We start from the raw sequence: 15197 nt of genomic DNA, 5'->3' as shown, positions 1-15197 counted from the left end.
AAATATGTTTATAAAGTGATGGCAAACGTGGCTGCTGCATTGGTCAGGAATGATAACAGCAGAGGAATTTAAACCCAGCCTTGAGGAGTAGGTAGAATTTACAGTTGCAGAAGTGGAGTATGGTCGGGGCTCCACATTCTAAATGGAGGAACAGCGTAAGTACAGGTGAGGAAGAGGTAGAAGAGAATTTCAGAGAAGAGCACTGCAGAGTCTAAGATGGGGGCCCAATAGCAAATGAAGGGGTGGCCAAAGCCAGCCGTCTCCAAAGGGATGTGAGACCAGTCCACAGACACAGCCTTTCCACACTCCTGTATCCTGTAGCAGCTGAAAATGACCATGCCCAGGCCCCTTTCATCATCTGTCATCAGGAAGGCCTGACTATAGATAACGTTTATTGAGTGAGCACTAACTACATGCCAGGAATGTTCCCTAAGCATTTTGCATGAATTAACTAATTTAATCTTCACAACAAGCTTACAAGATAGGTTCTATTATTATCCCTGTTTTATAGATGAGGAAAGTGAAGCACAGTAGGCTGATATTTTTTGTGACCTCTCTCTATTCAATGACCTGTTTTCTCTTTATCATGACTCAGAGTTCCCAAGATCTATTTGCCGAACAGTGAATTATTGTCAAAACAGGAATTTACCTGTAGAGATAGGGTGCAGGTAGATACTTGGAAAGAATATCAGATAGGGATCAGAGAGCTAAGGATTTTGAACATCTTTTTTTTTTTTTTTTTTTCCTGTGGGTATGAAGAATTTGCTGAGAATTTAAAGCAGGGGATGGCATACTGAGCTGTTTAGTAAAGCCAGTCTGGGAGGATGGGGCACGATGGGTTGAGAGTGGGGGAAAATGAGGTACCTGTGATACCAGCTGACCAGTTAGGAAGTTAATGGCAGTGACTAGGAGGGAAGTGGTGAAAAGCTGGGTGAGGTGGTGATCGTGGTAATGGAGAGAGCACAGATACAAGAGTTATTATGAAGATCCCAGTGACTAGAGTGGGCTTGAGTGACTGCTGAGTCCCGAGGAGACCAGGAAGGCAATCCTGATGAGAGAAGGTGGTACATTTAACTTTAGCTTTTTTGAGTTTGTGGGATAGTGAGTCATTCCAGCCTGGGATATGTCATTGTATTGGGTATCCTGACTTTGGTTTTTAAACTTTATTTGATATACATCCCTCCTTTTGACATGGATGGCAATATTGATGTCTATATTTTAATTTCACATTAATCCTTTACCTGGTAAAAATATATTTACTTATTCTATTAATTAATTGATATTTTATTATAATAATATATAATTAATATTATTATTTGCTGCAGGTTATCAGACCAGGATGAAGAGGGAAAGATCAAGCAGGAGTGTATCATATCTGACCCCTCCTTTTCCATGGTGACAGTCCAAAGGGAAGATAGTGGGATAACCTGGGAAATCAATTCAAGTAGATCTTCTACTCCTTGGGCTTCAGAAGAAAGTCAGACTTCTGGTGTGTGTAGTCAGGAAGGGTCAACTGTGAACTCTCCTCCTGGAAATGTTTCCTTTATTGTGGACGAAGTGAAAAAGGTTCGGAAAAGGACTCACAAGTCAAAGCATGGTTCACCATCATTACGCCGGAAAGGCAACAAAAAAAGAAATTCATTTGAATCCCAAGATGTTCCAACAAACAAAAAAGGCAGTCCTTTAACTTCAGCAAGCCAGATACTAACCACGGAGAAAGAGAAGTCATATACTGGTGTTTATGATAAAGCAAGAAAAAAGAAGACCACTTCAAATACACCTCCAATCACTGGGGCAATATACAAAGAACACAAGCCATTAGTGTTAAGACCAGTCTACATAGGAACAGTACAATATAAAATTAAAATGTTTAATTCGGTTAAAGAAGAATTAATTCCTCTACAATTTTATGGAACATTGCCAAAGGGTTATGTAATTAAAGAAATACATTATAGGAAAGGGAAAGATGCATCCATTAGTCTAGAGCCAGATTTGGACAATAGTGATTCTAATACAGTGTCCAAAACAAGCAAATTAGTAGCCCAAAGCATAGAGGATAAAGTAAAAGAGGTTGCTCCACCCTGGAGAGGCTCAATCTCCAAAAGATCAGAATCCCTAACCTCAATGTTCAGTTACGAAGATCAAAAGAAAATTTGTGCTGATTCTCCCCTAAATGCCACATCTGCATTGGAGCACACAGTTCCCTCTTATTCAAGTAGTGACAGAGCAGAACAAAGAATACAGCTCAGGCATTCACAGTCAGTGCCACAACAGCCAGAAGATGAAGCAAAACCACATGAAGTGGAGCCTCCGTCTGTGACACCCAGCACACCTGCAACTGTGTTCCTGAGAACAGCAAAGGAAGAATGTGAGCTTGCTTCACCAGGAACTGCAGCTTCAGAGAATGACTCTTCAGTCTCACCATCATTTACTAATGAGGTAAAGAAGGAAGACGTGTGTTCTGCTCACCATTCCATTTCTCTGGAGGCAGCGTTACCAGGTCTGGCAGCATCTACCCAGGATGGTTTGGACTCAGATCAAGAACAGCCAGACCTGACTTCACTAGAAAGGGCAGAACCAGTCTCTGCAAAACTGACCCCTACCCATCCCAGTGTCAAAGGAGAGAAGGAGGAAAACGTGCTTGAGCCATCCATTTCTCTTTCTGAACCTCTAATGTTAGAAGAACCAGAGAAAGAAGAAATAGAAACTTCCCTACCTGTAGCTGCTACCCCTGAACCTGAAGATTCTAATTTAGTAGAAGAAGAGACCATAGAACTTGATTACCCAGCAAGCCCATTAGTTTCCAAGAAGCCCTTCCCACCACGTATGTCCCCTGAAGTGGAGCACGAAGAAGAGGCGCTTATTCTACCATTATTGGCAACATCAACTCCTGAACATGTTGCTTTGTCTGAGGAAGAAAGAGAGGAAATTGCATCTGTTTCTACTGATTCTGCTTTCGTATCAGAGTATTTAGCACCACAGGATTTGAACCATGAACTAGAGAAGCGAGAAAGTGAGTCAGTTTCTCCATCCGATGTAGAAGCTATAGCCGAACATGCAGTTTTGTCAGAAGAAGAGAATGAGGAATTGGAGGCTTATTCCCCAGCTGCAGCCTCTGCATCTGAGCGCTCTCTCTCACCATCCACAACTGAGATGACTTTGGAGAGTCAGTCTCTGCTGTTTTCAACAGTTACACCAGAACACATGATCCTATCAGGAGATGAGGCCTCAGAAAGTGGGCATTATACACCAGACTCCACATCTGCTTCTGAATATTCAGTTCCATCACAGGCAACAAAAGAGTCACTGAAGAAAGCAATTGACCATAAGTCCCCGTTAATATCGAAAGGTGTTTCTGAGCACATGATTCCATCAGAAGAGAAGGAAGACACTGGATCGTTTACTCCAGCTGTGACCTCTGCTGCTGAGCCCTCTCTCTCACCATCCACAACTGAGAAGACTTCTGAATGCCAGTCACCACTGCCTTCTACTGCCACATCAGAACACGTGGTCCCATCAGAAGGAGAGGACCTAGGAAGTGAATGTTTCACATCAGATTCAAAGTTGATCTCCAAATATGCAGCACCACTCAATGCAACACAGGAACCTCAAAAGAAAATAATTGATGAGGCATCCCAATTCAAACTGAAAGGTATTTCTGAGCACACGGTTCTGTCAGTAGAAGGGAAGGAGGACATTGGACCAGCTTCCCCAGATTCGGTCATTGCATCTGAACACACAGTTCTGTCAGTAGAAGGGAAGGAGGACATTGGACCAGCTTCCCCAGATTCAGTCGTTGCATCTGAACACTCTTTCCCACCACACACAACCAAGATGACTTCTGAATGCCAGGCCCCACCACTTTCAGCCACCCCATCTGAATATGTGGTTCTATCAGACGAAGAGACAGTCGAGTTAGAGCGGTACACACCCTCTTCCACGTCTGCTTCTGAATTTTCAGTACCACCATATGCAACACCGGAGGCACAGGAGGAAGAAATTGTCCACAGATCTCTAAATCTAAAAGGTGCATCCTCACCCACGAATTTATCAGAGGAAGATCAAGAAGACATTGGACCTTTTTCTCCAGATTCTGCATTTGTGTCAGAATTCTCATTTCCACCGTATGCAACCCAGGAAGCAGAGAAAAGAGAATTTGAGTGCGATTCTCCAATATGTTTAACATCGCCATCTGAGCACACTATTTTGTCAGATGAAGACACTGAAGAAGCGGAACTGTTCTCTCCAGACTCAGCATCACAAGTTTCAATCCCTCCATTTAGAATCTCAGAAACAGAGAAAAATGAACTTGAGCCTGATTCACTATTAACTGCAGTGTCTGCTTCAGGGTATTCCTGCGTTTCAGAAGCAGATGAGGAAGACATTGGATCTACAGCTGCTACACCTGTATCTGAGCAGTTCGGTTCATCATCGAAGCAAAAATCTGAAACTTTCCCTTTGATGTCTCCGCTTGAAGACTTGAGTCTGCCGCCTTCAACAGATAAATCAGAGAAAGCAGAAATTAAGCCAGATATTCCAACAACCTCAACATCTGTATCTGAATATCTAATTTTGGCACAGAAGCAGAAAACTCAAGCATATTTAGAGCCTGAGTCTGAAGACTTGATTCCTCCACATTTAACCAGTGAAGTGAAGAAGGGAGAAAGGGAGGCAAGTTCATCAGTAACTGCAATACCTGCTTCTTTACCTGCACAATCATCTATAGTAAAGGAAGAAACCAAACCTGCATCTCCACATGCAGTTTTACCTGATTCAGTCCCTGCAATCAAGAAAGAACAGGAACCCACAGCAGCACTCACTCTAGAAGCTGCAGATGAACAGATGGCTTTGTCAAAAGTCCGAAAGGAAGAAATTGTGCCTGATTCTCAAGAAGCTACAGCACATGGATCACAGGATCAAAAAATGGAGCCTCAGCCTCCAAATGTTACAGGGTCTGAGATGAAATATTCAGTTTTGCCTGACGTGGTAGATGAGCCAAAGAAGGGTGTCAAGTCCAAATTAGTTCTAAACGTGACTTCTGAACTAGAACAGAGAAAGTTGTCCGAGAATGAGCCTGAAGTAATAAAACCGTGTTCACCTCTAAAGGAAACATCTTTATCTGGACCTGAGGTTTTATCAGCAGCAAAAATGGAGATGAAACATGATTCTAAAATAACAACTACACCTACAGTGCTTCATTCAGCTTCCTCAGGAGTGGAAAAGCAAGTTGAACATGGTCCACATGCACTAGCATTTTCAGCTTTGTCAGAAGAAGTTAAAAAAGAAATGGAACCCAGTTCCTCAACAACCACAGCATCTGTAACTAAGCTTGATTCAAACTTAACCAAAGTAGTGAAAGAAGAAATCTCAACAGATTCATCTCTTGTTACTCCTGTAGATCATCCATTCCTAACAAAAGTAGGAAAGGGTGATTTAGGAAGTGGTTTGCCACCACTGGTAACATCTGCAGATGAGCATTCAGTTCTTGCAGAAGAAGACAAGGTGGCAATTAAAAGTGCTTCTCCCATTGAAACTTCATCCAAACATTTAGCTTGGTCAGAAGCAGAGAAGGAAATTAAATTTGATTCACCTCCAAGTGTCTCCTCTATAGCAGAGCATTCTGTTTTGTCAGAAGTAGAAGCCAAAGAAGTTAAAGCTGGGTTGTCAGTAATCAAAACATCATCTCAATATTCAGACGAATCTGAGGAAGCAAGGGTAGAAGATAAACAAGGTCTTTCATGTTCTACAGTTCGTGACTCTGAACGTTTGGTTTCATCACAGAAAAAGAGCTTGGTGTCTACCTCAGAGGTGTTAGGGCCTGAACATGAGCTTTCACTCAGCCTATGGGGTGAGATAAAGAAGGAAGAAACTGAACTTCCTTCATCACAAAATGTGTCAGCTGCATCCAAACATATAATTCCAAAAGGCAAAGATGAGGAAATAGCAAGTTCATCTCCTGAGTTGGAAAATTTAGCATCAGGTTTAGCTCCAACATTACTGCTCCTCAGTGATGACAAGAACAAACAGGCAGTGGAGGTATCTTCTACAGATCAGGGAGACTTCCCATCAGAAAAACAAGACGTTGCTTTGGCAGAGCTGTCTTTGGAACCTGAGAAGAAAGACAAGCCACACCAACCGTTGGAATTACCAAATGCTGGGTCAGAATTTGCTAGTGGTTTAGGTAAACAAAGTGGATCCATAGGTACAAAACAAGCAAAGTCTCCCATAACTGAAACAGGGGATTCTGTTTTAGAAAAAGGCCCAACTGAGCTTAGGAGCAGAGAAGGAAAAGAAGAAAATAGAGAATTTTATGCATTTGCTATAATGCCTACAACTTCAGAGCTTTCATCATTGCTTAGGGAGGAATCTCAGAATGAAGAAATTAAACCTTTCTCTCCCAAGATCGTCAGCCTAGAGTTGAAAGAACCACCTGCTTCTGTAGCTGAAGGAGACAACCCAGAAGAATTTCAGCCATTTACTTTTTCTTTGAAAGGATTATCAGAGGAGGTTAGCCATCCAGCCCACTTTAAAAAGGGAGGAAATCAAGAAATAGGCCCATTACCACCAAATGGAAATTTGAAGGCACAAGTCATGGGAGATATTGTAGCTAAGCTAAGTGAAGAAACAGGCCACCCAGATTCATCTCAGCTACTCCAGAGTGTAACAGAACCATCAAAGATTGCTCTTTCTGACCTCCTTGTGGAACAAAAGAAGACAAAAAAAGCACTTCATTCAGATCAAACTGTTAAATTACCTGATGTAAGCACCTCTTTTGCAGATAAACAAGATCTGGATATTAAGCAGTTTTCATTTATGAAAGAGAATTTGCCTTTGGAACAATCAAAATCATTTATGACAACCAAGCCTGCAGATGTCAAAGAAACAAAAATGGAAGAATTCTTTATTTCTCCAAAGGATGAAAACTGGATGTTGGGAAAGCCAGAAAATGTGGCTAGTCAACACGAAGAGAGAATAGCAGGATCTGTGCAGCTGGATTCCTCTGGCAGCAATGAGCTGAGGCCAGAGCAGCTCAAGGCTGCTGTGTCCAGTATGGACCATATATATGAAGTGAGAAAGCAGGTCCTGCCTCATTCTGCTGAAGAATCTCATTTGTCATCACAAGAAGCGGTATCTGCTCTTGATACTTCCAGTGGTAATGTAGAGACCTTATCATGTAAAAGTTACTCTTCTGAAAAACTAAAGCTGGCTGAAGAACCAAAGTCTTTAGTCCTTGCTGGAAATGTAGAGAGAAATATAGCAGAGGAGAAGGAGATTCATTCTTTGATGGAGAGTGAAAGTTTGCTATTGGAGAAAGCAAACACAGAGTTTTCCTGGCCTTCCAAAGAAGATAGCCAGGAAAAAATTAAACTACCTCCTGAAAGATTCCTCCAGAAACCAGTGTCTGGCCTATCAGTGGAACAGGTGAAGTCAGAAACAATCCCCTCTTCTGTCAGAACAGCCCATTTCCTGGCAGAAGGTGTGGAACCAGCACTGGGCAATGAAAAAGAAGGACACAGGAGCACACCTCCTTTTTCTGGAGAGAAGCCACTGGAAGAATCAAAAATGGTTCCGTTGAAGGTTATTGATGATGCTGATGAGGAAAAGAAACCAGCACCTGAAGTGAAAATACCCACACAAAGAACACCCATCTCCTCACTCCACGCAAAAGAGCCTCAATCCCCAGAGTCACCTGAAGTGACAGAAAAGCCACCTACACAGCCAAAGGTGGCTAAGCCAGACCTTCCTCAGGAAAAGAGAAAGATAGGAATTTCATCTTTCAAATCATGGATGTCCAGCTTGTTTTTTGGATCAAGCACTCAAGATAGCAAAGTTGCTGAACAAGAAGACTTAGAAACACTGCCAAGCCCATCTGTAGAAAAAGCAGTGACTGTGATAGAGCCTGAAGGTACAATTCCCACCAATTTTAATGTAGCTGAGAAACAAGCCGATCGTTCATTATCAGAGGTAAAACTCAAAACTGCTGACGAATCCAGAGGTACTTTAGTAAAATCTGATGAAGGTCAAAACGTTAAAGAAAAATCCATAATTTTATCAAATGTAGAAGATTTACAACAGCCAAAATCCATTTCTGAGGTGTCTAGGGAAGATTATGGAAAAAAAGAAATCTCAGACAATTCAGAGGAAATGAACATAAACTCAGTAGTTACTTCTGCTGATGGTGAGAAACATCTTGAAATTCAACCTTATTCACTAATCAGTGAGAAATTGATTATGGAAGAAGCCAAAACTATTGTTCCTCTTCATGTTACTGATAGTAAAAGAGTCCAGAAGCCAGCAATTGCTCCTCCATCTAAATGGAATATTTCTATTTTTAAGGAAGAACCAAGAAGTGATCAAAAAGAAAAATCACTCCTTTCATTTGATGTAGTAGATAAGGTGCCACAACAGCCAAAATCAGCTTCCTCCAACTTGGCAAGTAAAAATATCACAAAGGAATCAGAGAAATCAGAGTCAATTATTTTGCCAGTAGAAGAATCAAAAGGCAGTTTAGTTGATCTCAGTGAAGACAGACTAAAGAAAGAAATGCAAAGTCCTACTTCCTTGAAAATTTCTGAAGAGGAAACAAAACTCAGGTCTGTTAGTCCAACTGAGAAGAAAGATAATTTGGAAAACAGATCATATACCTTGGCAGAAAAGAAGGTGCTGGCAGAAAAACAAGACTCTGTGGCCCCATTAGAGCTTAGAGATAGTAATAAAATAGGGAAGACACAAATTACACATGGATCTAGATCTATTGAACTGGAAGAATCAAAAGCCAATGCTATGCCACAGCACTTCTATCAAAATGAAGACTACAGTGAAAGACCCAAAATCATTGTTGGTTCTGAAAAGGAGAAAGGTGAAGAAAAAGAAAATCAGGTATATGTGCTTTCGGAAGAAAAGAAGAAGCAGGAACATCAGCCTTATTCTGTGAATGTAGCCGAGTCTATGATTAAAGAATCAGGTATCTCTTTAGGTCATTCTTTGGGTGAAACTCAGTCATTTTCATTAGTTAAAGCTACATCAGTTACTGAAAAATCAGAAGCCATGCTCTCAGAGGCTCACCCAGAAATCAGAGAAGCAAAGGCAGTAGCAACCCAACCACATCCTTTAGAAGAAAGTAAAGTTTTGGTGGAGAAAACCAAGACTTTCCTGCCGGTGGCTCTTTCTTGTCGTGATGAAATAGAGAACCACTCTTTATCTCAGGAAGGAAATCTAGTATTAGAAAAGTCAAGCAGAGATATGCCAGATCACAGTGAAGAAAAAGAACAGTTCAGAGAATCAGAGCTATCGAAAGGTGGTTCAGTAGATATCACAAAAGAAAGTATGAAACAAGGATTTCCAACTAAAGAATCTGAAAGGACTTTAGCTTATCCTTTTGATGAAACTAAGAGCTCAGAAACACTGCCATATTTGCTGTCATCTGTGAAACCACAAACTCTAGTTTCAGGAGCCTCTCCAGAAATTAATGCAGTGAAGAAACAAGAAATGCCACAATCAGAATTGACTCCAGAAAGGCATACGGTTCATACTATTCAGACATCTAAAGATGATACATTCGATGTGCCTAAACAATCTGTTCTTGTTTCAAAGCACCACTTGGAGGCTGTGGAAGATACCCGTGTAAAGGAACCACTGTCTTCAGCAAAAAGCAACTATGCTCAATTTATATATAGTGCATCAGCAAGCAATGCTGATAAAATGGTTTCTAATAAAGAAATGTCCAAGGAGCCTGAAGACACATATGCAAAAGATGAAGACTTTACAGTGACTAGTAAGCCAGCTGGACTTTCAGAAGATCAGAAGACTGCCTTTAGTATCATTTCTGAAGGCTGTGAGATATTGAATATTCATGCTCCTGCCTTTATTTCTTCAATCGATCAGGAAGAAAGTGAACAAATGCAAGATAAGTTAGAATATTTGGAAGAGAAAGCCTCATTTAAAACCATACCACTCCCTGATGATAGTGAAACAGTTGCTTGTCACAAAACATTAAAGAGCAGGTTAGAAGATTCTGATGAAAAAGTTACATCATTGAAAGAAAGTAAACAAAAGGAAACAATTGTCACATCATTGAAAGAAAGTAAACAAAAGGAAACTCGTCATACAGAAGAAAAGACATCCACAGATTCAGAAACTGGTGATTTATCTTTTATTCAGCCCACAATTCCCAGCGAAGAGGATTATTTTGAAAAATATACTTTGATTGATTATAACATCTCCCCAGACCCAGAAAAACAGAAAGCTCCACAGAAATTAAATGTTGAAGACAAACTCTCAGAGGAAGTTACAGAAGAAGCGATCTCTTTCCCAGTAAGTTCAGTGGAAAGTTCACTAGAACATGAATATGACTTGGTGAAATTAGATGAAAGTTTTTATGGACTGGAAAAGGACCACGACATATTATCTCATCCAGAGACCCAAAAGTCTTTAGGTATCCAAAAATCAGCTGACAGAAGTGTTTCAAAGGACGTAAAGAGAGATGTGGACTCAAAGTCACCTGGGATGCCTTTATTTGAAGCAGAGGAAGGAGTTTTGTCACGAACCCAGATATTTCCTACCACTATTAAAGCCATTAATCCAGAGCTTCTGGAGGAGCCACCTGCACTTGCATTTTTATATCAGGATCTGTATGAAGAAGCAGTTGGAGAGAAAAAGAAGGAAGAGGAGACAGCTTCTGAAGGTGACAGTGTGAATTCTGAGGCATCATTTCCCAGCAGAAATTCTGACACTGATGATGGAACAGGAATATATTTTGAGAAGTACATACTCAAAGATGACATTCTCCATGACACATCTCTAACTCAAAAGGACCAGGGCCAAGGTCTGGAAGAAAAACGAGTTGGTAGGGATGATTCATACCAACTGATAGCTGCAGAAGGGGAAATTTGGGGAAAGTTTGGAACTATTTGCAGGGAGAAGAGTCTGGAAGAACAGAAAGGTGTTTATGGGGAAGGAGAATCAGTAGGCCATGTGGAGACTCTTGGTAATATAGCAATGCAGAAGAAAGCTCCCATCAGAGAGGACATCAGAGTGGCTACCCAAAAAATAAGTTATGCAGTTCCATTTGAAGACACCCATCATGTTCTGGAGCATGCAGATGAAGCAGGCAGTCAGGGTAATGAAGTCGAAAATGCAAGTCCACAGGTCAATCTGAATGTCCCAGTACAAGTGTCCTTCCCGGAGGAAGAATTTGCATCTGGTGCAACTCATGTTCAAGAAACACCACTAGAAGAGCCTAAAATCCTGGGCCCACCTGAGCCAAGCGAAGAGAGGCTCCGTAATAGCCCTGTTCAGGATGAGTATGAATTTGCAGAATCCTTGCATTATGAAGTGCTTCCTCAAGACATTTTATCAGAAGAACTGTCTTCAGAATCCAGACCTGAAGATGTCTTATCTCAAGGAAAGGAATCCTTTGAGCACATCAGTGAAAATGAATTTGTGAGTGAGACAGAACAAAGTACATCTGCTGGACAGAAAGAGTTGGGCAGCGAGAGGAAAGAAGAAAACCAATTATCCTCTGAGTTAGTAACTGAAAAGACACAAAAAGAGCTGAAAAAGTCCCAGATTGACACATACTGTTACACCTGCAAATGTCCAATTTCTGCCACTGACAAAGTGTTTGGCACCCACAAAGACCATGAGGTTTCAACTCTTGACACAGCTATAAGTGCTGTAAAGGTAAATAGATGTTAAAACACATATAATTAATAATATATGTATACACATTTAATTTGCTTTTACATTTTCTCAGTTTTAAAGTTGATTAATATTTGATCATTGATCTTTAAGCAGAATGGTCTGAAAGCAAACTAAGACTATTTCTCCAAGAATTTAGTTAAGGTAGGCTTGACAGACATTCATTGAGTACAGCCCACCCTCCTTATCCTTGAGTTCTGCGTGCTTAGAATCAACCAACCACAGATCAAACATATCCAGGAAAAAAAAAAAAAGCACAAAACAGTAAGAGGGGGCCAGGTGTGGTGGCTCACACCTATCATCTCAGCACTTTGAGAGACCAAGGTAGGAGGATTGCTTGAGTCCAGAAGTTTGAGACCAGCCGGGGCAACATAGGGAGACCTTGTCTCTACTAAAAATACAAAAATTAGCTGGGCGTGGTGGCAGACACCTGTAGTTTAAGTTACTTGAGGGGCTGAGGTGGAAGGATCAGTTGAGCCTGGGAGGTCAAGGCTACAGTGAGCTGAGATTGCACCACTGTACTCCACTCTGGGTGACAGAGTGAGACTGTGTCTCAAAAATAAAATAAAAATAACAGAACAATGAAAATAATACAAATAAAAAACAATACAGTATAACTATTTACGTAGCATTTATACTGTATCAGGGATTATAAGTAAGCTACAGATGATTTAAAGTATAGGAGAGGATGTACGCCGGTTATATGAAAATACTATGCCATTTTCTATCAGAGACTTGAGCATCTGTGTATTTTGGTATCTGCTGACATCCTGAAACCAGTCCTCTGCAGATACTGAAGACAGCTGTGTACACTGTGTGCCACACATTTTTCTAGGCCTAGGGGCTAGCACGATAGACAACACAGGGTCATTGCCCTTGAGAAGCTTGGTATTTTGTGGCAATAGTCCTTAACATTACCAAAAATGCCAAATAATTTGAAATTTAAAAAATTACCTTTGAGCAAAAAACTGCGAAAAACACAGTTTCCTTCCTATTATCTACAATATCATCCTTTAAAAAGACACATTTACATTACATTGAGACATTTCATTGCAAGTTATATATAAATAATACATTAAGACAGTTTAAATTTTTACTTTCTTTGTATTTCCTTTTAATTTATAAAATTCATGTTAGAAGCAGAAATTTTTTTTGCATTCTTTCTGGCTATGTCTGTAGGACTTCAGTGTTCTAGGTAAGTTAGTCCTAACACGTGTCCTCCTTTAAGTGACTATAAATACTCCACTTCCCCAAGATGCTGTTGGAATGTAGTCTTTGAGACTTTCCTCTACCTTTCGATAGCCCTCTTACTGGTCTCACCATTCTTACCTCTTTAATCCATTCTCCATAGGGCAGCTGGAATTATCTAAAATTACTAAATAACAATAACAATTGAGCACTTACTCTGTGCCATGCACTATTTTTTGTTTTTGTTTTTGGTTTTTAGAGACAGGGTCTCGCTCTGTCACCCAGGCTGGAGTGCAGCGGCGTAATCACAGCTCACTGCAGCCTCAACCTCCCAGGCACAAGTAATCCCTCCACCTCAGCCTCCAAGTAGCTGGGAGTATAGTCATGCACTGCCACCCTGGGCTAATTTAAAAATTTTTTTTGTAAAGACAGGGTCTCCTTATGCTGCCCAGGCTGGTCTAGAACTCCTGGGCTCAAGTGATCCTTCTGCATTGGCCTCCCAAAGTGCTGGGATTACAGGTGTGAGTCGCCATGCCCAGTCTTAAGTTCTTTATTTACAGGATATCTTTTAATCTTTCTGACAGCCCTATCACTGTCATCAGCTTGCAGATAATAAAATCATCTCAGAGAGTTTTAATGATTTGCCCAAGGTCATGGAAGGTGGAACTGGGGCTGATACCCAGATTTTCTGATGCCAGAGCTCATGTTCTTGACTGTATACACATACTGCTTGGCTCAGTACCTTGCTAATGGTAGTGATTTTCAACATGATCATTCAATTAGGTCCTTGTTAAAGAATTATCAGACTCATTTGGATTCAATAGGATAACATATTAGAATCTGGGCATTTTTTCACTTCCAAATTAATCCTTCTCAACTTGCCTGATATTGGTTCTAGTTCTCCAGGGTAGAATTTTGTTGAAATTTTACTTGTTAAAGTTTGGGATTAGGGAGTAGGGCAACTTCTTTTGTGAAATCTCAGACATCAGATGCATAAGCCCCAGTGGAAGTGGGCCCCGTTCTGTGGTGACACTTTGTTTTAACCCACAACTACTGAGCATTGCCAGCAGAAAGAAGACTGAAAATTTTTGGCCTTCTTAATATGTTTTATTTATCTCTATGAGTTTTAGATATTAAAAAATAATCATCTAAGTATTATCAATTTAAAACAAATTTTGTAAGTAGAGAGATATGACATCTCCTGCCTTAAAATCATTTTTAAAGTTTTTTTTTTAAATTCTTGATCTTCTCTAAACAGTATGAGAAGGAGAAGGTGGGAACCCAGTTGACTAAAGCTAAGGAGCGACCTTCATTTCATTAAGTCAGTCATGAAGATTAGTAAGAGTTGGTTGGTTGGCAATTCCTCCTCCTCCCCCCTCCTCCTCCACCCCCTCCCTTCCTCCTCCTCTTCTTCTTCCTCTTCCTCTTCCTTCTCCTCCCCTTCTTCCTCCTCCTCTTCCCTTTCCTGCTCCTCCTCCTGCTCCTCTTCTTCTTCCTTTTTTCTTTTCTTCTTTGCCAGGATCTTACTCTATTGCCCAGGCTGGAGTGCAACAGCATGATCATCATAGCTCACTGAAGCCTCCTGGGCTCAAGCAATCCTCTTGCGTCAGCCTCCTGAGTAGCTGGTACTACAAACACATGCCACCACATCCAGCTACTTTTTAAATTTTTAGTGGAGACAAGGTCTCACTATGTTGCCCAGTCAGTCTCGAAGTCCTGGCTACCAACAATCTTCCCACCTAGGCCTCCCAAAGTGCTGAGATTCCAGGCAGTAGCCACTGCAGTTGGCCAGTTGCAATTTAAAAAATTGTAGCTTGAGAATTTTCGTTCTCACTCATAGGTGGGAACTGAACAATGAGATCACTTGGACTCGGGAAGGGGAACATCACACACTGGGGCCTATCACGGGGAGGGGGGAGGGGGGAGGGGGGAGGGATTGCATTGGGAGTTATACCTGATGTAAATGACGAGTTGATGGGTGCTGACGAGTTGAGGGTGCTGACGAGTTGATGGGTGCAGCCCACCAACATGGCACAAGTATACATATGTAACAAACCTGCACATTATACACATGTACCCTAGAACTTAAAGTGTAATAAAAAAGAAAAAAAAAAAAGAATTTTCTAGCATCTTAAGGGCAGGCATTTGTGCCTGTTCCAGGAGCTGATGGCTGCAGTTACAGATCACCCAAGTCCTTGTGTCCCCTCCTGAGTCCATCCCCGTCATGTGCTTATCTTTTGTCTGTTACTTATTTTCTTCATTCGCTCACTCCCTTCCTGCATTCTCACTGTTAATTTATCTCCTCTTCT

General features: G+C 41.1%; 1 protein-coding gene across 1 annotated transcript in view; it reads left to right on the top strand.

Annotated features, from left to right (window-relative positions):
- The window catches only part of CMYA5 (cardiomyopathy associated 5), a 105413-nt gene that overhangs the window by 38698 nt on the left and 51518 nt on the right, over positions 1-15197 (top strand). Inside the window, exon 2 of the mRNA XM_010386005.2 lies at positions 1326-11682. Within this exon, the coding sequence (XP_010384307.2) occupies positions 1326-11682 (10357 nt within the window). The remainder of the gene's footprint in view (positions 1-1325; positions 11683-15197) is intronic.

This window comes from Rhinopithecus roxellana, chromosome 3, assembly GCF_007565055.1.
Source record: "Rhinopithecus roxellana isolate Shanxi Qingling chromosome 3, ASM756505v1, whole genome shotgun sequence".
NCBI lineage: Eukaryota > Metazoa > Chordata > Mammalia > Primates > Cercopithecidae > Rhinopithecus > Rhinopithecus roxellana.
This window is presented reverse-complemented; position numbering and strand designations above follow the sequence as displayed.